The sequence below is a fragment of the Kogia breviceps genome, chromosome 7 (assembly GCF_026419965.1).
Source record: "Kogia breviceps isolate mKogBre1 chromosome 7, mKogBre1 haplotype 1, whole genome shotgun sequence".
In the NCBI taxonomy this organism is placed as follows: Eukaryota; Metazoa; Chordata; class Mammalia; order Artiodactyla; family Physeteridae; genus Kogia; species Kogia breviceps.
Window position 1 is genome coordinate 27,012,184 of NC_081316.1, and position 22,105 is coordinate 27,034,288.

General features: G+C 35.1%; 1 protein-coding gene across 2 annotated transcripts in view; it reads right to left on the minus strand.

Moving 5' to 3' along the window:
• The window catches only part of ELP4 (elongator acetyltransferase complex subunit 4), a 239,663-nt gene that overhangs the window by 165,294 nt on the left and 52,264 nt on the right, over window positions 1-22,105 (minus strand). For both annotated transcript variants that reach the window (XM_059070394.2, XM_067038061.1), the window contains one exon: window positions 15,823-15,962. In XM_059070394.2, coding sequence (XP_058926377.1) covers window positions 15,823-15,962 — 140 coding nt within the window. The remainder of the gene's footprint in view (window positions 1-15,822; window positions 15,963-22,105) is intronic.

Sequence of the window (22,105 nt, forward strand, 5' to 3'; positions counted from 1 at the left end):
ACAAATGTATGAATTTAAGAAGATAAACTGTTTCCCACATGAATATTAGCAATAATGTTACTATTTCAAAATATTTTACAAGTGCTATGAAACATAACAAAAATTTAGTAAGAGTGAAGAAAATCTGCTTTAACATTAACTGAATTTAAGATTCTTCATAATGGACAACCTGTGTGCTATATCTGAACATTAAATGTCATGATAATGAAATTCTGGAACATTGTAATTTCATCGAAGTTGAAGTGCCTAATACTGTAAAAGCTGCAGGTGATTTTAAAAATACAAAAGTATTGGGACTTCCCTGGTGGCGTAATGGTTAAGAATCTGCCTGTCAATGCAGTGGACACAGGTTTGAGCCCTGGTCCGGGAAGATCCCACATGTTGCGGAGCAACTAAGCCTGTGCGCCACAACTACTGAGCCTGCACTCTAGAGCCCGCGAGCCACAATGAGCCCTCGTGCCACAACTCTTGAAGCCTGCGCGCCTAAAGCCCATGCTCTGCAGCAAGAGAAGCCACCACAATGAGAAGCCTGCATATCTCAACGAAGAGTAACCTCCGCTCGCCGCGACTAGAGAGTGCCCAAGTGCAGGAATGAAGACCCAACGCAGCCAAAAATAAATATAAAATAAATACATTTATAAAAAAGAAAAAAATACAAAAGTATTTGCTTTACTGTGATCCTAAGTAAAGTGATCATATAGGCAGGAGTGCCTGCCATAAAGAAAAAAGGAAATATAATTTGAAGCATTCAGGTAACATTAAAGAATGTAAGCCAGGAAATGTAGCAAACTGCTTAAATTAATGTGTGCAAATCATTGGCAAATGGTTCAGCAAAAAATATATGCACATCTCTGTACACATTTTATAGAACAGTGACATCCAGCCCAAAAGTACCTCTAACAGCAACAAAAAAAGAAAACCAAGAGAAAAGAATGGTGTTCTGTGCAAAACAAGTATTACTCCAGTTGAAGGATTTGGCAGTACAGTTATTTCTCATATACTTATTTCTCCATTTTCAATAAAAATACAATGGATTTCATGACCACATTTTTCTACTTTTGTGAGGAAATGTGTCTATGAACAATGATATTCTGTAAGGACAATGATGTGACTATTCCACATCTTAACACGTATTTGTCCTGGCTAGCTCAACTTACAGAACACAGCGTTGCTGTTTGAACACAGCAGATTCAATCCCTATCTGGGTCAGTTAGCTTTGCACAGGGGCTAAAATCTGCTCCAAGGTCCCAGATTATGAAATGAATTCCAGCCAACCATTTGACGAATGTCATATGGGTTAAAGGAGGGTGGATCAAAAATATATCCAGTGTATCCTAATCCACCAATAATGAATCTACCTAAGACCATTATTATTTCATATGTTCAAAAAGTTTCTTAAGCATTTTCCCCTCGGCCCCCCAACTGTTCACTAATAAAATCTGCCTTAAGTATTTGGGAGTAAATTTGCTATCGAAAGGCATACTACTAAATACCACATACATAAATTACTTCTTAGTTTTTTAGTTGCCACCATTTATCCATTTCATCTTTTCACAGCCTGTTAAGATAACTATAGTAGGTCTAAGATTCTCTTCAATGGTTTGGGGGCAGTTGTTCTCTTGATATGAGAACAAAAACAAGACATAAAGCCAAATATGTCTTAGTCTCTTTCCTTATTTCACATTGACATAAACAACCCAATCACTAACAGTGATGAGAACTTTATAATAAAGTAAATTTTCCGATCTAGTTAGGTTTCTAGGAAAATGAACACATTGATGACAAAATAAATGGGAAAAAAATCAATATGTATACTGAGAATATTCATTTTTGGATACATGGGATTAGAACTTTTAAAACTGAACTAGTTTATATGGTATTAATATTAAAATACTAAGTATTATTAATCTCCATGAGATAAATTTCCTTGTCAACAATATTTATAGTAATACATTTTTTTTGCTGAAAATAAATATCTTGTCACCTAAATTTTTTTTTTTTTATTAAACCCCTTTAATTTTGAGGATGTTGCCTTTTTGTTTGTTCAGCAGTCTAGTAACTCATAAAACAGGAGTTGTCAAGAAGGAAAGCCAATTACATTTCACAAAGGTTAGGTTATCATAATGTTTACAACATATCTCAAAGGCAGCACATTGCAAATCACATATTTTATTTTGCCTGATTTTCATAATTTTTAACAACTTTCATAGTAAAATTATCTATCTTGAAATTCTAAAATGTCTTTAAAACTATAACAGTACAAAGAATATAAAAAATTATTAGATTTTTAACTTTTACCTTTAAAATATTAAACATTTAAAACCTTCTTTAGTTAAAAAAAATAAAATTGACCATGTGTACTATTCATGTATCTGCTATTACCATGTTGTTTGACAGGAATGAATTTTGTTATATTAATATACAAATATAGATAAAAGGGATCCAATCACCCAATGTAAACCTATATTCTGATGACCAAGTTTAAGATGTTTTAAAAAGTTGACATAAAAAATGAGACTTTCATGCCTATCAATATCCCTCCTCCCCTGATTTTCAGTAAGAGGTGTAATGGATATCTACATCAGAGAATTTTAATTTATATCAACAAATGGCATCGGTTTTCCTGTGAAAGGTAATTCTGTAATTCAATCTCATTAAGACAGATAAAAAACATTACTGTAAGAAAAAGAATCAGATGTATACCTAGAAAAGAAATCAAGTAGATAACGAATAACAGATAATTACCTTGCAGTTTCTCAGTGAACAAAGGAATACTTATAAAAGTATTAATGTGATCAAAGAATAAATGTAACAATAATAATACAACTTAGGTAACAGGAGACAAGATTTCATTTGTGAAAAAATAAATTAAAAAAATAAAATTAGTATATCTGAAATTAACTAGTTGATAAGTGAAAAGTTAACTCACAGAAAATAAGCTCTTGTATTTGTTTCTGATTGTAATTATATCAACTGGCAAAGTGTCTGGCACATAATACTCAAAATCTTTTGCATCACGGTCACAACATTTGATCATTACGGTAACTTTGTGAGGTAACTATAGCCATTATCTTCATTTTATGGTTGAGAAAATTAAGACCCATCAGGGGCAAGTGATTTGGCCATGGCTATACAACAATTAAGTAACAGAAGTGGCACTTAAAATTCAAGTTTTCTAAAACTTTGAGTTAAGTTCTTTTGTTTAAACTAGAGTGAGATCCAGTGAGATTCAGATTCAATGAAAAGTCTGTGGGTTCAAATACACTGTCGCTCAGATGAGGTTTGAACATGGCTCCAATTCAATAAAGTCAAAGTATTCAGGTGTATAGTCTTAAGGAGGTATTTCTCTTTTATAGTTGCACTGGTGAGAACTTCACCAATAGGCCTCACTAGTATTAACTTGGTGTATGGTTTATTAAGAAAATTCAATACTGAAAAGCATAAATTTACAAGTACACAAACTAGATACCAGTATAGCACAGTGGAAAGTATGCTTAAGATCTGGGTTCTGGTTCTATCTGTTCCAACAACTGTAGCAAAATGTGTGATGTGAGGCAAATTCTTTACTTTTTCTGTTCTGGGCTTCAAAATTTTCTCATTTGTAAACCGAAGGAGCTACACTAGATAATCTCTGTTGTCCATTCTGACTTAAAATTATATGATTCAAGGATGATTTTTCTTTTCTTTTTTTTTTGGCGGTACGCGGGCCTCTCACTGTTGTGGCCTCTCCCGTTGCGGAGCGCAGGCTCAGCGGCCATGGCTCACAGGGCCCAGCCACTCCGCGGCATGTGAGATCTTCCCGGACCAGGACACGAACCCGAGTCCCCTGCATCGGCAGGCGGACTCTCAACCACTGCGCCACCAGGGAAGGCTTTTTAAAAATAAGAATTTCTGATGCATTTAAGTATTGATTTAACTACTTGTTAGGAAGAGAAACTGTTATCACTACCAATTATGATTAATTTAAAGATGAAGGATTTTTGACATTATGCAAATCACTGAGAAAATATGATTTGTATTACTAAAATTCTATTTACACATATATTTCAGGTATTCATCTATGACAAAGAGTGAGACATACTTATAAGGCAGTAGGCACAATATCAAATGTCTCAACTAACTGTAAAACAGTTTGCTGAGCTAAAGTTATATTAGCATATAATTTGCATGTGACTACAAAGACTGTGAAGTCTATTCACAAGTAATTTTCAAGTTAAAAATTCCATTATTATTACACTGAATGATGTCATTTATTGATTTTTCTTTTCTGATGCTTTTTGCCTGACAACAATGGATTTGATTCTCTTCGCTATGGATACTCAACTAAGAGAAGAATATACAGAGATGTAATATTAGGGGCACAAAGGAGGGCTATGACCAGCACAAACCTCTGGAACACAGATGGGACAGTACTAAGATCATGAAGATGGAAGAATTGCATACATCCATGAAACAATCCACTGTCTGACAGGGACACTGTTGACAGTGGTTATGATCTTTCATGAAAAATAAGTCAGTTCAATTACTCTAATTTCCTTTAATTATTGATATAAAAAAGTCACTAAATTTTGTTTCCTACTACCCATCATTATTGCTGTCATCTCTCCAACTGTGGGTCATTACTCATCTTTCAAACACCCTGGCCTTTCAGTTTCTGGACCTCCTCTCTTCCAATGATCTTGTCTCCATTCTACCTACAATGCTCATTCCCATGGTCATACCTTAGATCTTGTCATCATCAATAACTGTATCCTTGTATAATCTCAATTCATACACTCCTTTCCCACAACTACCACTTGCTGTCTTTTCACTCAGAGTCCCATTTAACCAGAATAGTAGTTTTGCTGAGCAAGTGAGACAAAGCCAGAGAAGGACATGGAAGTGAAGATAAAAAAACTGACCATGGATCAAGATGGTTTATTAGTTGAAAGAGTGTATCAAGGCAGGTGATAGATGATAGGCAATGGTACAGAGGTCTCAGTAAAGTCAAATGCTCGCATGGGGGCTCCCGCATAGCTTATTTATTTTACACATAGTAGTTTGTACTTCTTAATCCCCTATCCCTATCCTGCTCCTCCACCCTTCCCTCTCCTGACTAGTAACCACTAGTTTGTTCTCTATATCTGTGAGTCTCTTGCTGTTTTGTTACATTCATTCGTTTTATTTTTTAGATTCCATGCATAAGTGATAACATATATGTCTTTCTCTGATTTATTTCACTAAGCATAATACTCTCCAGCTCCATACATGATGTTGCAAATGGCAAAATCTCATTCTTTTTTTAATGACTGACTAATATTCCATTGTATATGTATATCACATCTTCTTTATCCATTCATCCATTAATGGATGCTTAGGTTGCTTTCATACCTTGGCTACTGTAAATAATCCTGCTATGAAGATTGGGGTGCATGTATCTCTTTGAATTAGTGTTTTCATTTATTAAGTCTTTTAAAACACTTTCAGCAGTGAGCTAAGTAATGCGGAAGGCAAAAGGAATATGGCCATGGTTCATGCGTGGGCCTCTAGTTAAGGAGGAATTGAACTCCAAATGGGTTTTTCTCAAAGTAAAGAATGGGATAGGGAAAAGAGAGCTGACTGTCCAGATTGAAAATATTTGCTCAAGTAGTTATATTTTTTTCCCAAAGGAGAAATAATTTTACTGATTCCTATAAATGGTATGATGGCAACAATGATAATGTACATTCTCACTTTTGATATACTTTGCTAGAATTGTTTTAACAATGTACACTTGTACAATTAACACGAGTGACATGTGTTTCTTTAACACAAGGCATTATCATTTCAAATATCTGACAGATGAAAAATGGTATCTCTGGTTTTTGTTTAGACTTCTTTGATTATTAGTTCGCTTTATTAGCTATTTCTATATCTTCTTTTTCTTTAATCATCTTTTTTTTTTTTTTTTTTTTCCCCGTTATGCGGGCCTCTCACTGTTGTGGCCTCTCCCATTGTGGAGCGCAGGCTCCGGACGCGCAGGCCCAGCGGCCATGGCTCACGGATCCAGCCGCTCCGCGGCATGTGGGATCTTCCCGGACCGGGGTACGAACCCGTGTCCCCTGCATTGGCAGGCAGACTCTCAACCACTGCGCCACCAGGGAAGCCCTATATCTTCTTTTGAGAACAGCATGTTGATATCTTTTGCCCATTTTGCATTAGGGCACTCAACTTGTTTTTACTAATTCAAAAATGGTCCTTAATTTACTAAATATGTATATGTATATACATACATATAAACATATATACACACATCTGTATTTTTTAAAATTTTGAAACAATCTCAAATTTATAGAAAAGTTGCATATATCGAAAAATCTTTTTTCTCTGTTTCACTAGAGAATAAGTTGCTGACATGATGACCCATCACTTCTTAATAATTTAGAGTATGAGTCCTAGAATATCCAAGAACATTCCCCTACATAATGATAATATAACCATCTGACTTAGGATATTGATATAATTAGGAAACTGATACTACCAGCAAATCTTCAGACCCCATTCAAGTTTTGTCACTTGTCCTAGTATCATCCTTTATTGCAAAAGGACTGAATTCAGAATCATATGTTGCACTCAAGTTGTCTCTTCAGTCTCCTTCAATCTGGAAATTCCTTAGATTTTTCTTGACTTTTATGGTCTTGACACTTTTGAGGATTACAGGCCAGCTATTTGGTAGAATGTTCCCAATTTGGGTTTGTCTGAGGTTTCCTTATGATTAGATTTAAATTAGGAGTAGTTGGTAGGAATATTGCAGAAGTGTTGCTGAGTTCTCATTGCATGCTATCAGGTGATAAGTAATTTCAACTTGCCCCATTACTGGTGATGTTAATTTGATTAAGGTGATGTCTGCCAGGCTTCTCCACCATAAAATTATACTTTCCCCTTTGCAGTAGTCAATATTTTGTGGGGAGGTACTTTGAGGCTATGTAAATATCTTGTTCCTTAATAACTCACTCATTCATTCATTTATTTGTGTCTGTAACTATTCGTGGCTTCCTGTTTTATTAAATGGGTTACAATCCATTACTATATTTATATATTTTGATGCTCAAATTGCCTCTTCTTTAGCCAGTGGGAGTTCTTTTGAGCTGGCTTCTGTATCCTTTTGACATACCGTCATCATTCTTTAAGCATTTCTAAGCATAAAAAGATGTTACAGGTTTATCTTTTTCTTTCCTCTGAATCAAACATTTCTCCAAAGAGTTCTGATTCCTTCCAGTGGAGAACCACTAGATATACTCACTGTTATTTCCCTACTCGAAGAGTTTAAGACAGTCTCTTCAATTTTCCTCTATTACCTTCATAATTTTAATTTATTGTATTTAAATCTTTAACTCTTTGGAAATATAGTTTGATGTGAGATATAAGAAAGATTTCACCATATTATCCTCAAATGATTATACTTTCCACACTTATTTGAAATCTCTCTCCATTATAAAAATGTTTGTTCATTATAAAAATTCAAATATACAAAACAGGACTTCTCTGGTGGCACAATGGTTAAGAATCCGCCTGCCAATGCAGAGGACATGGGTTCGAGCCCTGGTCCGGGAAGATCCCACATGCTGCGGAACAACTAAGCCCGTGCACCACAACTACTGAGCCTGTGCTCTGGAGCCTGCAAGCCATAACTACTGAGCCCGCCTGCCACAACTATTGAAGCTGGTGCACCTAGAGCCTGTGCTCTGCAACAAAAGAAGCCACCGCAATGAGAATCCCACACACTGCAACAAAGAGTAGCCCCTGTGTGCAGTGACGAAGAACTAATGCAGCCATAAATAAATAAATTTAAAAAACCAAATATACAAAACATACAAGGAATAGAAAAAAAAAAAATCCAAAATCCACCACCCAAAGGTGAACATTGTTAACAGTTTGATGAACATCCTTTCAGACATCTCTGTATGTCAATCCTTCCTTCTCTTACTGAGAAAAAATATTATGGGATGTTAAGAAGTATGCTGATAAAAATGTTTTTGATTCTGAAAAGAGTATTTTACCAATAAACAAATATAAACTGGGTTATTATAACTACTTATTTGTTTAATTTTGGCATTTCTCTCATAGCCTTTTCAACACTGATATATACTGAGTTTCACAGTATAAGAAGATTCAGCTTAGTCGTTCATGGGTTTATTTGACCAATTATCACTAAGTATATTTAAGAAACTAAATTAACATCTACTGAATTTGTGTTAGAAAAGAATTGGGGAAAAGCTATTTAAAACTTTATGTAAACAGGATTGTACTCTGTGTCCTATTACTATAATCTGCTTTTTTGCTCTATTCTATCTTGGATGCTAAACTCGGTAACCACCCCAGGTCTCTCACGCAGAAAAAGCTGCTCCACAACCTCTCCATTACAGCCACTGCTGCAGTCTCTCTCCCTTGTGGAGCACAGGCTCCGGACGCACAGGCTCAGCGGCCATGGCTCAGCCTTAGATCTTAATAAAAGCTACAGTGCCCACGACCCTCCAAAGGATAACCGGATTTCCTTTGGAGAGTGGTGGGCACTTGAGACTAACTAAGTAAAGTTGCAGCTTAGACTCCTTTCCTCAATATTTGGGAGATTTGGTTGGCATCCCCTTTGTTCTCCAGTGTCATTTTTCAAACCGCTCCTCCTTGCCTACTTTCTAGTAAAACAAAACACACAAAAAACTCCATGCCTTAAAAAAGTATATATTTAGCCAACCCCAATCATTCTCTTTTTAAGCTGCTGCTGTGATCAAGCTTCTGGACATTTCCCTCTGTCAGCTGAAGATGCTGTACCTGGTTTACAGTCCTAATTCAAACATCTTATTCTCAATCAACACTTCTAATCTTGGTAACTTGCTTTGTTCATTTACCCTCACTATTAAGATTAGTCCACTGCCAGTCTACTACCCTTTCTTTTACTCCTACGGTATCAACAGCAGCTGTTATCAATTCTTTTTCTTTAGCCTAGAGTATGGGGTCCATCATTTTGTTCACCTTTTAATACTTCTATGCTCTTTGTCCTTCTGCTGATGGCACCTGGCAAAACTTCAATCCTGTTTGCACCCAGGAATCAGCACAGATGCAAGAAAGTCACACAACCCAACAGACTGGTACCCCCATTGATACTTCTCCAGTCTGCGTATTCTTCCAGTCTGTGAACCAACCATTTCAAACCTTCCCCATTTAACCCAAACTCCTAAGAGGTAAGTAACTATTCCTTAGTGGATGATCCTGCCTATTACTCACTAAGTAAAGAGAAGACATCCATATTTTCAGTGTTACTCAAGACTCTGCCTATGACTGTATAAACCTATTTGTTTGCATCTACACTGTCTCTTATGCTTCCTTTCCCACCTTCCCTCCAGTGGAGGAAATGTTATTATATCTTAAAGGTCAGTCCTTCCACACCTGCTCTGAGGTACCTCCTGCCTTTTCCAGAAAAAACTCTGACTACCCCCTAACATTTATTTGGTATTTCCTATGTACTAAGCAGTGTTCAAAGAGTATTACTTTTAGACGAATTTCATAGATAGGTAACAGAGGTAGTGAGCGGTTTAAGAATTTTCCTAAGGCATTTAGTAATCTGCCCAATGCCATATAGTTAGAAACTGCTGCTACCTCTTCATCCATTCCCTTTTTAATGAGTTTTTTCCCACTTACATTTAAACAGAACAAAACAGAAAAAAAAACAACCAAAAAAAAACCACCCCCAAACCCAAACCAAAAAAACCCCACAACAACTTTTGTCACCCCTCTGCCCCTTCATGAACAAATTTCTTAAAAGAATGGTATGACCCCTGCCTATCTCTCTCAACTCATCTTCCTGTAGCCCTTGCTATCACTCACTCTGTTTCAGCAACATGGCCTTTCAGGTCCTTGAAAACACCAAGTTCTTTACTTTCTTACCACACCTGCTGTTCCCTCCTCCAAGAACACTTCTTGGTTTAGTGGTCTTTGTATGACCACCTTCTTATTTCTTATTCTTCAAGTCTCAGGTTCAGGTCTTCAGAGAGGCCTCATCTGAACACAACTCAAAGTTTATTTCCCCCACTCAATTTATGGAAAGTGTTCTTTCTCTTTATATAACTTATCACAATTCATAATGGCATATATATGTTTGTTTACTTGGTTTTTTAAAACAAAATTGTGTGCTTTCTTGCTCAACTGTAACCTATAAATGGTCAAGGATAACAGCTGCTTTGTTTATTACAATAAACCTAGAGCTTAACATAATTCTAGGCTCATAAAAGGTACTCAGGGGCACACAAGGGGCTCACGTCAGAGAAGGTGTTCAATAAATATTGTTAGATATATGTTTATGCCTACTTATATCTGTAAGCAGTACCATCCTAGTTCTAATGTCTGAAAAGCATTCTTGATATTCCCTTCACCCTTTTCCCTAACCTCAATGAAATCAAAGAGATAGAGAGGTAGCTAGCAATAAGATTAGGTAAGGACATGTAGACCTTATGGATCTCTGTTAGGATATAGGTTTATTATTCTGAATGAGATGAGAATTCATTAAAGGTTTGAGCCAGAGTAGTGATAAGAGCTGACTTATGTTGTAAACCTGTACTGTCTAACAAGATAGCCACTGGTCACGTACAGCCACTTACATTTAAATTAATTAAAATAAACTAAAAATTTTAGTGTCACATTTCAAATGCTCATTATCAGCTGCATGTGGCTAGTGGCTGCTATTTTGAAGAGCACATAGAAAATTGCCATCCTTGAAGAAAGTTCTATTGGACAGCACTATATTAAAAAGTTTATGAGGGCTGTTTTGGAGAAAAATAGGAGCCACCAAGGAGCAGGGAGCAAGACTAATTAGGAGGCTATTCCAAGAGTCCTGGCAAGAAATGTGGGTGACTTAGGTTAGCATGGTAGAGGTAAAGGTTGCAAGAAGTGATCAGGATCTGGATATATTGAAGATATGATTGACATGATTTGCTTATAGATTGAATGTAGGGAGTGAGAGAGAGAAAGGAGTCAAGGGTCAACGATTACTTTATTGAAGGAAGAATAGAAATATGGAAGGAGACACATAAATAAGAGAGAGTATGTCTATGGGGAACATGACTGGGATTAGGAATGTGGGAATAAGGTGGAAAGTAACAAAACAAAAAACATGGATACCAATGAAAATAGCATGCTAGAATGATCAACTAAATTCTACGTACCCAAAGGCCCCCTTGAAGGACAGAAAGAAGAAAGAAAGACAAACATATAAGCAAGTCATTTCTCTTCATTGGTCAAAATGAGGTTCAGGATAATAGTTCTCCCTCTAAAGTTTAAGATACTATCTTTTTACTTTAATTATATCACCCATAGATAGGAAGATAGGTAATATCCCTCCTTACACTTACATCTTCCTTTTCCCTAGCTCTGAGATTTGATTGATATATCATTTACTATATCCTTTTAATAGAGTAGTTTATAGTACACTTTTATAACTTTATGACTTCTGTTCTGAACTTTTAATCTTACCTAGAAGTTCTCTTTCATAATTCCTTTCTCGTGAGTGAATTTTCTGCTTGTAACTTCTAAATATACTGTGGTTCTCTGCTTCTCAATCTGAGATCTGTAGTTTTGAAATAAAATATACTCTTACATGGCTATGTTTCAGTTACCCAGTTTCATCCCACTAAATCTTTGTGCTAAGAACAAGACTATAGTTAATTTGAGTTCTTACTATACTTTGTGCATTGATTCACTAATTCATTAACTATCAACTCAACACTTGTGTCCTAGATTCAGAGAATAAATAGATGAAAAAAGCATAACCCTTTCCTCAAGGATTTCCAATGCTTGAGGGGGAAGATAAGAATGTAGACAAGAAAAATAATTAAGTGTAATGAGATTAGTGTTCTGACAGAAGTATGAACAAAGGAATACTAGTAGGAATGTATGGGAAGCATAGCTACAATTTGTCTAGGAAGATACTACAGAGGCTTATATAGAGGTTCCATTTACTCTGGTAAAGAGACTTGGCAGGGTAAAAAAAAAATGAAAAAAATGACTCCTAAAAATCTTAAGTAATATTCCTATCTGCTTTCTACTGTTTTTCTCCTAGAAAGATAACTAGGTTCTCTCAGAATTCAATTCATTCAACTTAATACAAAACTTTTAGCTACTACTAGCTATTGTTAGCATAGATATGCAGAAGTAAAATCTTGAATTTCAAAGAAACGTATCAAAACGAAATAATTCTATTTACTGCCAACTTTACATAAAATCAGTATTCAAGACCTATCATATCTATAATTTAAAAAGTAACATTTGACAATATTGTAGGTGTATTAGTTGGCTTGGGGTACTAGAACAAACTACTGGGTGGCTTAAACGACAGGCATTTATTTTGTTGCAGTTCTGGAGACTAGAAGTCCAAGATCATGGTGCTCGCAGGTTTAGTGTTGGGTTGAAGATGGTCACCTTCTCGCTGTGAGCTCACATGGCTTTTCCTGGGTGTTTACTCAAGAAGAGAGTGGGGGGCTTCCCTGGTGGCGCAGTGGTTGAGAATCCGCCTGCCGATGCAGGGGATACGGGTTCGTGCCCCGGTCCGGGAAGATCCCACATGCCGCGGAGCGGCTGGGCCCGTGAGCCATGGCCGCTGAGCCTGCGCGTCCAGAGCCTGTGCCCCGCGCAACGGGAGAGGCCACAACAGTGAGAGGCCCGCGTACCACAAAAAAAAAAAAAAAAAAAGAAGAGAGTGGGGAGCTCGGTGTTTCTCCCTCTTTTTCTTAAGGACACCAATCCTATCAGACCAGGGCTTCACCCTCATGACCTCATCTAACTCTAATTAACTCCCAGAGGCCCCATCTCCAAATATTGGGACTAGGGCTTCATCACATAAATTTGGCAGGGGCTGGGGTGGACACAAACATTCAGTCTCTGACAGTTGGATAAGCAGTATGTTAGTAGATTCGTTAATAAATAATAAGTAATGACAATATCTTTCTAGTAAGGAAACAGAACGGTGCTTGGGCATACCTGTTAGCAAAGCTAACTTCAAAACAAAGTCAAATTTTAAATTTGTAGACTACCAACTTATTCTCAAAATCAGTTTCTCTATCATTGCTTTATGATTGAGATTATCAGATTTATAACAGTGAAATATCAAAACAAAATTATCTGGGTAATATTATTGTGATACATCTCAGGTTTTTATACCTAGGCTTCAACTTGAAAGTTTAAACTGTATGTATGAACATTTTCCACTGGCAAACCTACCAATAATTTTAAATTAGTTAGTGCAGGTTTTAAATGACCTTCAGTTTTTCTTACTGTAAAAAATATCTGCATATGTTTCAACAGTGCCTTTAGAAATTATAAAATTATATATTATATCCTCACACACAATAGTGGGACACAGCTATATCCTCTAGTCTTAATTATAGGAGAAGTAAGGACAACTGTAAGGCTTAGCTTTATTGTTTTATAAATGAACCAGTAAAGTTCAATTTAGTGAAATGAGCACACGCTTTTCATAAATTAAAATAAATCTCACATGGTAAAGTACCCATTTTCAAAATTAATTTAATTACATGTTTAAAGTTTAATTACATTTAATTAAGCATTTAAGTTTAATATGAAATAAATGAATTATCAGTTAACTACTATGAAATGAAATACTGCCCTGGTAATTAAAATCTATAAATTTTCCTGTTCCATGTAAAGCTGTTAGTTCTCAAAAATATTCTTAAAATATACTTTAAAGACTATCTTTCCACATCCAATAAGGTTTAAGTTTTCAGGTGTCCAGCTTTGTGTGCTGTACAGTTACTGCAACAGTAAATGGAGACAGCCTGGTACAGAAAAGAGAGCACAGGGTTTTGGATACTTGGGTTTGGATGTCTGCTTAGTCACTCAGAGCCTGAAACAGTGGCAAAGCTGCTCACCGTCTCTGACCTCAAGTTTCCTATAAAGTGGGGATAATATTGCTTCTCTTGGAGGGTTGTTGGGAGGATTCAATGAGATATGCCACAGTCAAATGCCTGGAACAGTGCCTGACACTGAACAGAAAATTGACAAATGTTAATTCCGTCCTCTCTCTAGTTGCTGAACACATGAAAAACACTTTGTACTTTCCGGCTTAAAGAAAGTTTTATCCTTAATTTTATTTTTAATTATAAAAGTAACACTATATTATTTTTCATGTATTTACATCCTACTTAATGTACATTTTTCATTTTTCATTTCCCTAAGCACTCCATGAATGGAGGCAGTACAAGATAGCATTACTGATAACACAGATTTTTTTGAAGTCAGAAAGAACTGACTTTGAATCTGGGTTCCATGATTTACTATTTGACAAATCATGGAAACACTATTTTGACCTATTTCCCAAGTGTATGTATATGTATGTCTGGTTCAGTGAATGACAAAAATTAGGAACTCGTATAATCAATATAATCATTCATATTTAATAAAAAATTAGTGATATAGGAAGGACAGGTGGTATTCCTTCTAGAACCCCCATACCCTGCCCCTATTTTTCAAAAGAGGATATTTATTTTCACTGAATTTAAGGGATTTGCCCAAGAGTAACAGTAGGATGAACTCAGTACCAGAACCCAGATTTTTAATTTATCAGTGCTCTTTACTATACAACACAAGAAGATAAAGGTAAAGGAGACCAAAGTCCTTTGAAGCAGTAAGGCAAAAAAAAAAAGAGAGGGATCTTCTGACTTAGGTTAATCCTGTTTTGATCACTTAATAGTTGAGGCTCAGATAAATCATCTCTGTGAATTTTGGTATCTTTTTCTGGAAAATGGGAATACTGTACAAACTTTTATAGGATTGATACAAGGATTACACTAGATAACAAATGTAGAGTATGTAGTAGAGTGATTGACACACAGCAGTCATTCATTAATGGCAGCTATTAACACTAAAGCATCATCAAAGCACCACTTTCGGTAAGTCTCCAGCCATATGGACTGGAGAATACATTAATAAATAATTTTTTTTGCAAAGAGATTTAATAAAAATAGATAGGATAGTCTCCACTAAATTTTCAGGTAATATTTCTGGGAAAGAGACTCTATATTTTTAAGTCATTTCCATTCACAACTTCCTATCTATTAAATTTCCATTTAATAACTCATCTCATTTTGAAAATAAAGGTTTTACAGTGCGAAAGAAAACAGAGGCAACAACCTATTCTGTGAATTACCTTCCCTTGATCCAACTGCAATAAGAATTGAAATTAAATATTCTTAATACTTTACAAATTATTCAATGTCAAGTACTGTAATTTTCAGAGTTGTGCTTTAATACAGTTAGTAACACTATATATTGTTATTTTATTACTTAAAACTTCTCATTGCAAAACTCAAACCCTAAATTCTCTTGTTATCTAAAAAAATACAGATTATTTTATTTACAGCATAATTAGAAGTAGAAAGCCTTAATAAATAAAATATTAGAAAACAGTACTTGTTTACTTTCTGAAAAAGCATGTATCAAAGAACATGGAGCAAAAGCATGATTTTATACCATTTTCACTATTATTATCAATAAGTAATATTTAGGTATCCATGTGCATTTAGGGCTGAAAGACCCTAATATGGAACTATTTCACATTTTATTGAAAATAAAAACAGCAGGTATTGTAAATTTGGTATCCAGATTTTTCAAGTTGCAAATTAAGAGTAATAGTAGGTCCAACGGTTACAGGATGAGAAAAAGAAGAAAACCACATATAATGAAATAATATGAAACATGTACAATTAAGGTTACATATTATACAGAAAACATTTATTAGGATATGTACCTTTAAATATGCATTCTTTCAAAGACTGTGGTAAATTGAAATCATTAACTTACCAGGGTTCTTCATTAAGAGTTGATGATATTTTTTCTGGAAGAAAAAATCCATGCCATTTTGAAGCTTCAATTAGTTCTTGTGGTATCCTTTTTGATACATCATAATAGTGACCAAATCTTGAAGACGATACCGGTCTAGCCTGATAAGAAAACCCATATAGGTTGTTAAGAATTTTTCTTTAAACTGCAATTTATTTATCCTACATTCAGCAAAATTCTGATATATTTATACATTTTAATGCAAATAAGGAAGAGCTGATATACATAGGCTTATTAAATTTCAAAGAAGCATGCAACAATCTTTATTATTATAAACTATTGATAGTTAGAAATCAACCTTTACATCTCCCAGGTATCTTCACTCCTGGTGGTTCCCTAAGTTTGATAAGAAATTGAACACCTCTTTGCCTTTTTACTATACCTTCCTCAGTTCAAAAATTTTATATACATAACTCAACATTTAATACTTCACGTTTTAAAAATAAAATAAATTTACAGTTACTAAGAATGAAAAGAAAACGTAAGCCACATTATTTCATTGTTGAGGGGCCCAAAAGAAACTAGCTACTTAAATACATTAAACTGAGCATCATTTTAAAACTAAATTCTCATAAGACCATGTGTATATATAGTATTCAAAACTTCTTACAAACTTAAAATTGAGCTACTAACAGTATAAAATATACTGGGATATTCCAGATAGGAACAAGGTACACGATACAGTGGGAGAATGTACATAAATAAGCTCTATTAGTTAAATCAGAAACCTGGCATATTCATTAGTTCATTGAGAATTCCTCTTTTGCGCCCTCTACTAACAATTTCTCCAATCAATGATCTTTCTTATAAGAAACTCTAATAACTATTGATGCTGAATTTAATTACATAGGATAGTTGAAGCCCAGTAATATAACATTATTATTACATTGTTTTGAATGGACTCTGGCTGATTTCTTTCATTCAGCCCATTAGAAATATATCTCTATCCAAATATACCTCTATCAAAAGTTGAACTAGTAACAGATTCCATCTGGCAATAGTTTTAATAAAATCTCTGATCTAAATTTACTTAACTTCCACTGTCTTGAATGCTACAAAAGAGACAAGTTTCAGAACATTCAACAAAACTAGATAACCTTTACAGAAACTGAAGAACTATACACAGTAGGTTCTTAACTTATTTTACTAAGTAACTGACAACTTTGAAATTTAGAGAAGAAGGAGACATTTGTTTGACACTAGATATTTGCATTTTAAGACTTCAAGAATTCATATTCTTAAATGCCTACAAACATCAAATTATATCGTAATAGAGAATTAAAAAAATAAAGTCTAATAGAAACATTATTCTCAGATTCAGAATCTGAGGGTTTGACATTTATTTTCTAGATAAAATGGCTGTTCATTCCTCCATAAGGTACTGTTTATTTTCATTAATGAAAGAGACCTATCAGTTGGCTTAATATAATCTTTCCAATACAATATAAACAGAAGTATGGTTTCAAAAACATGATTTATCTATTTGCCACAAAAAGTACTGACAAATACATTATGTCACATTAAAATTTGTCTCTTAAAAATAGGATGTAAAGTTTTTAAATGTAAAGTTATTAGTCTAAAGCAATTTAAACAAGGTCTGTTCTTTGGCCTATAATCTATTCTTTATCCGGATTATAGTTCAGAATGTTTTTACTGCAATCTCTGCTAGAGCTCATCTTTTTATTGTGTAAGTCCAAACCCCCTTAATGTTTTAGAAGGGCCTTGACTAACTGAACTTTGATCTGATGTCTTCATTGAGAAAAACACCAGGTTGCCCATTTCAGATGCAAATCCCCCTAAGGCCCAATAGAATTTAGTAAAGACAGCAAAAAAGAAGAAACAAGAAGTTTCCAGGATCCTCTTTGAGAATCCTGGGGCACACTGGTGTCCTTAATCCACACTGCTGCATGGATTAAGGTAGGTGATAACCTTTCCTGATTCAAAAGAATAAGCAGAGTGCCTACAAACTGGGTGGAGACTAGGATTTGGTAATAATAAAACACCATGCAATAAAAGCTTGGTCTATGTCAGAAGCCTCTGAAAAGGCCTCAATGTACCACATTCCCAGGCCTAGTAGGGAAGCTTGCAAAAGCCTACCTGAATCAAATAAGCATGAATAATCTATTTTGGCGGACTGGCCATGGGGAGAGAGAAAGAAAGAGAGACTTTTCGTTTCTTTTAAGTTTGAGTTAATAAATTTATTAGTGGACTGAAGGTTCTTGAAATCCTATGCACTTTGAGAAATATGCTAAATTGCCAAGAAGCAAAGTATGCTTTTTAAGTTGCCGTCTCTATCAATGTTCCTAATTATAATATTAAAGTGATAGAAATCTCAGATTTGGGATGAATCAAGGCAGAAAATTGATTTCATGCTGTGACAGTTTACATAGAGAACACAAATAATTAATCATAATGTAAAAATAAATTTGGAAACTTTTCTTATTAAAACTAAACTATTAATTTTGTAGAAATTAAGATTAGATAGGGCAACTAAAGTATTCACAAGGTAGACACTAACCATTTTATTAATTATGAGAAACTTTAATGCTTCAATAAAAAACAAAAATGAAAATTAAATATACTCTTACAGGAAAAACAATTTTGTAAGTTTTTTTCTACCCAACACACATAGTATTAACATATCATCAGATAACTGAAATGCTGTGAAATCTTCTGAGGCTTAGAATTGTAAAACAAAGACTTAAAATATTTCCTCTAAAAAAGGTCATTAAATGCTTTAAATATAATAATAATAATAGCAGTAGTAGCAGTAGTAGTAATGGTAATCCATGAAAACCTATCAACTTCCTGAAAAAGTAAATGCATTAAAAAAAATTAAACTATCATCAATAACTATTCCATTTACTCAGTTTGATAAGACATATTGCTTTAGTTTTACATTATGAAAACTTCTATTTCACATTCATAAACTACTCTTTAACTTTGTCAACTGTGGAAAAGAGTAAAATGGAATGGTTCAATAAAAATTTACTATGCTAAAGGAGAATGAACTCTGATGGGGGTTCAGGAAGAGCACAGAGCAACAAAACAATACCATTTCTCAACTTAAGTATGTTAGAAAGAAAGAAAAATTTCAGAGAAAAGCTGCACCACAAATAAACAGTCTAAATAAGACATTTTAAAATTATTGTTATCATTTTTTGTTTCTCAGTGTGGCATAACAGAAAGCAAGAACCCAAATGGTTACTAAACCATTTTGAGCCTCAGTTCAATCACCAGAAATCAGAGCTAATAATAACTATTTCACTAGGTTGTTGTGAGAATCTAACGCAATACTGGAAATGAATATTTTGTAAATTATAAAGTGCTACATAAATATTATTAATTATTATTATTGTGTCATGATTCACCAGAGAATCAGATGATCCATCACTATCCTTTGCAATGCTTTATTGGAAAAATGATATTTGTTGTCATCTACAACATGCACACATCTATCACAGGACTGTTGTAGCTGAACCAGTAAGATGGAAATTCAAAGTGTAATGAGGATTTACTATAATAAAGATCTAATATGCTGTCATAAATTGCTGGAGCCATGGTAGGCCTTGGTAGTAGAGCTCTACAATATTGAAAAAATTAAGTCTCAGAATATGCTGTAGGCTATGAATTCTTGGGGTGAAGACGGAATAGGGTTTGATGATTGGATAGGAAAGAAGGAGGCATGGCCATCTAAGAGAGAAAATCAAAATCACACGATGAGGGAAGGTAGGCTTCTAAAAACTACACACGCCTCCAACAGGAAGAAGCACTACTTTATGCTTTACCGAGCTACTGTTATTTATTTAGGTGTACATATTCTTATCCTTTTTTGCATTCCCTAAGTAGGAATATGACTACACTCTTAGGACCTGGTGATGACTTGTATTAAGAGGCATCTCTGATAATCAACCGAATACCTTTCTGTTACATTATGTTTTGGACTACTCGTTTAATCTTTACTCATAATAGTGTTAACTATACTTTGTCCCAAGTCAAATACAGAAAACCAGGGTTTTACTGTTGTTTTTAAAATGATAAATGGCAAGATAAGGTCTGGATTTATAAAGTAGATAGTGATGAGTGATCCTCAAAGTCTACTCAGTCTTTTTTTTTTTTTTTTTTTTTCGGTATGCGGGCCTCACACCGCTGCGGCCTCTCCCGTTGTGGAGCGCAGGCTCTGGAAGCACAGGCTCAGCGGCCATGGCTCACGGGCCCAGCCGCTCCGCGGCATGTGGGATCCTCCCGGACCGGGGCACGAACCCGTATCCCCCGCATCGGCAGGCGGACTCCCAACCACTGGGCCACCAGGGAAGCCCTCTACTCAGTCTTGGCAAATCATCATATATAAAATTTCTGTGACAGGCAAATATACATGCTAGTGACATTTTAAAGAAAAGCAAAGAAGCCAGAGATGATTCTATTTTCTAAACTTGACAGAACTTACTTGTAAATACTAGTAAACTTAAGTTTGACCATTGACTGTAAATTCAAAATAAGCTGCTAATTTATGTGTATTAATTAATACAACTCAACTCACTTTAACATTTAATTCACAAACTATGTCATTCCCTCCTGTATTCAACAAATAACTATTGAGCACCTGCCATATGCCAGTAAAACAAAATAGTAAAAGTCTTTTTCTCTCATTGGTTCACACTCTAGTAGGAGGAGATGGATGATATATTATCTGCTAGATGATGGCAAGTACCCTGAAGAGAAATATGGTGGTGAAAGGGGATGAGAGAAAGAGAGAGAGATTTTATTTTCTTTAATTTTTTTATTTTTTGCGGTACGCGGGCCTCTCACTGTTGCGGCCTCTCCCCCTGCGGAGCACAGGCTCCGGACGCGCAGGCTCAGCGGCCATGGTTCACGGGCCCAGCCGCTCCGCGGCACGTGGGATCCTCCCGGACCGGGGCCCGAACCCGCGTCCCCTGCATCGGCAGGCGGACCCCCAACCACTGCGCCACCAGGGAAGCCCGAGAGGTTTTATTTTATACAGAGTGACAAAGGAAGACATTCCTGATAAAGTGATATTTTAATGGAGTCCTGAAGAAAATGGGAAAATAAGTTGTCTGGAGAACATCAGTGTAAGAGCATAATTTTTAAAACACTGAAGCTGTAAGCCTTGAAAACTGGGGCTTGTGTTAATGTGTAACCTCTGAGAAGTTTACCCCCATAATAACAACTGCAAGCACACCATACTCTAAAAGTAAAAACAGAGCAAGCAGCATTTACTCATATGTGAAAGGGGGCAGGAATGGCATCTGTAATTACAATATAGAAGGAAACAATTAACTATAAAGAAACAAAGAACTTTCTCCCCAAGTGTAAACAAATTTTATAAGAAGCAGCAAGAAAAAAAGGCTTAAAGTTTCAATCACTTGCATTTTCACTGACAATTTCACTTCAAGAATGTTAGTGAGGAGCGAAAAGACCAAAACCTAGCTAAGAGCAAAAATAAAAGAAATGGAAGATACAAGTATTTTATATGATCTAAAACTGAATTGGTATATTGTCTTTACACAAAAGCTAAATTCATCTTAGAGCTTACGTTCTTAATGACTTTCAGAATATATCAGCAGAAAAAATTAGAAATACAGTCACTCTTTACAAAAGAGTCACCCTTAAGCCCAGTTACTTAAATGAATCTGCTAGATTAAAGGCATGAAGTTCTTTGCTATTAGGGTTCTCAAGTGCTAGTCCCTACATTGCTTGTCTGTTTTAATCTTTATAAATTAACTCACATTTTCCCAAGCAGAATAACGACATTTATTCTGGCCTCTTACCCAGTTTTCAATCACATTCTAACCTATGCCTGTAACAAATTCTGATTACATAGAGCTTCCTTTTACTTTTTAATACAAATGTATGGTTTTCTACTGTCCACATATACTGTAATTTATTTAACTAGTTGCTTACTGATGGACATTTAGGTTATTTCCAATCTTTTATTATTTAAAAAAATGCCTCATAAGTAGGTCATACATAATTCATTGTACATCTGAGTAAATATATTCATGATGTAAATTTCCAAAAGAATCAAAGGGTATACATTTTTGTAATTTTGAAGGATACTGCCAAATTACCCTCCATGGAAGCTGCACCTATTTACATTTTCACCAGCAAAGTATGAGAGTACTAGTTTCTTCCCACCTTTGCTAATTTAGTGTCTTACCAAACATTTTAGATTATTGACAATCTAATAATAGAAAAATGGCAGGCCAGTATAGTTTTAATTTGC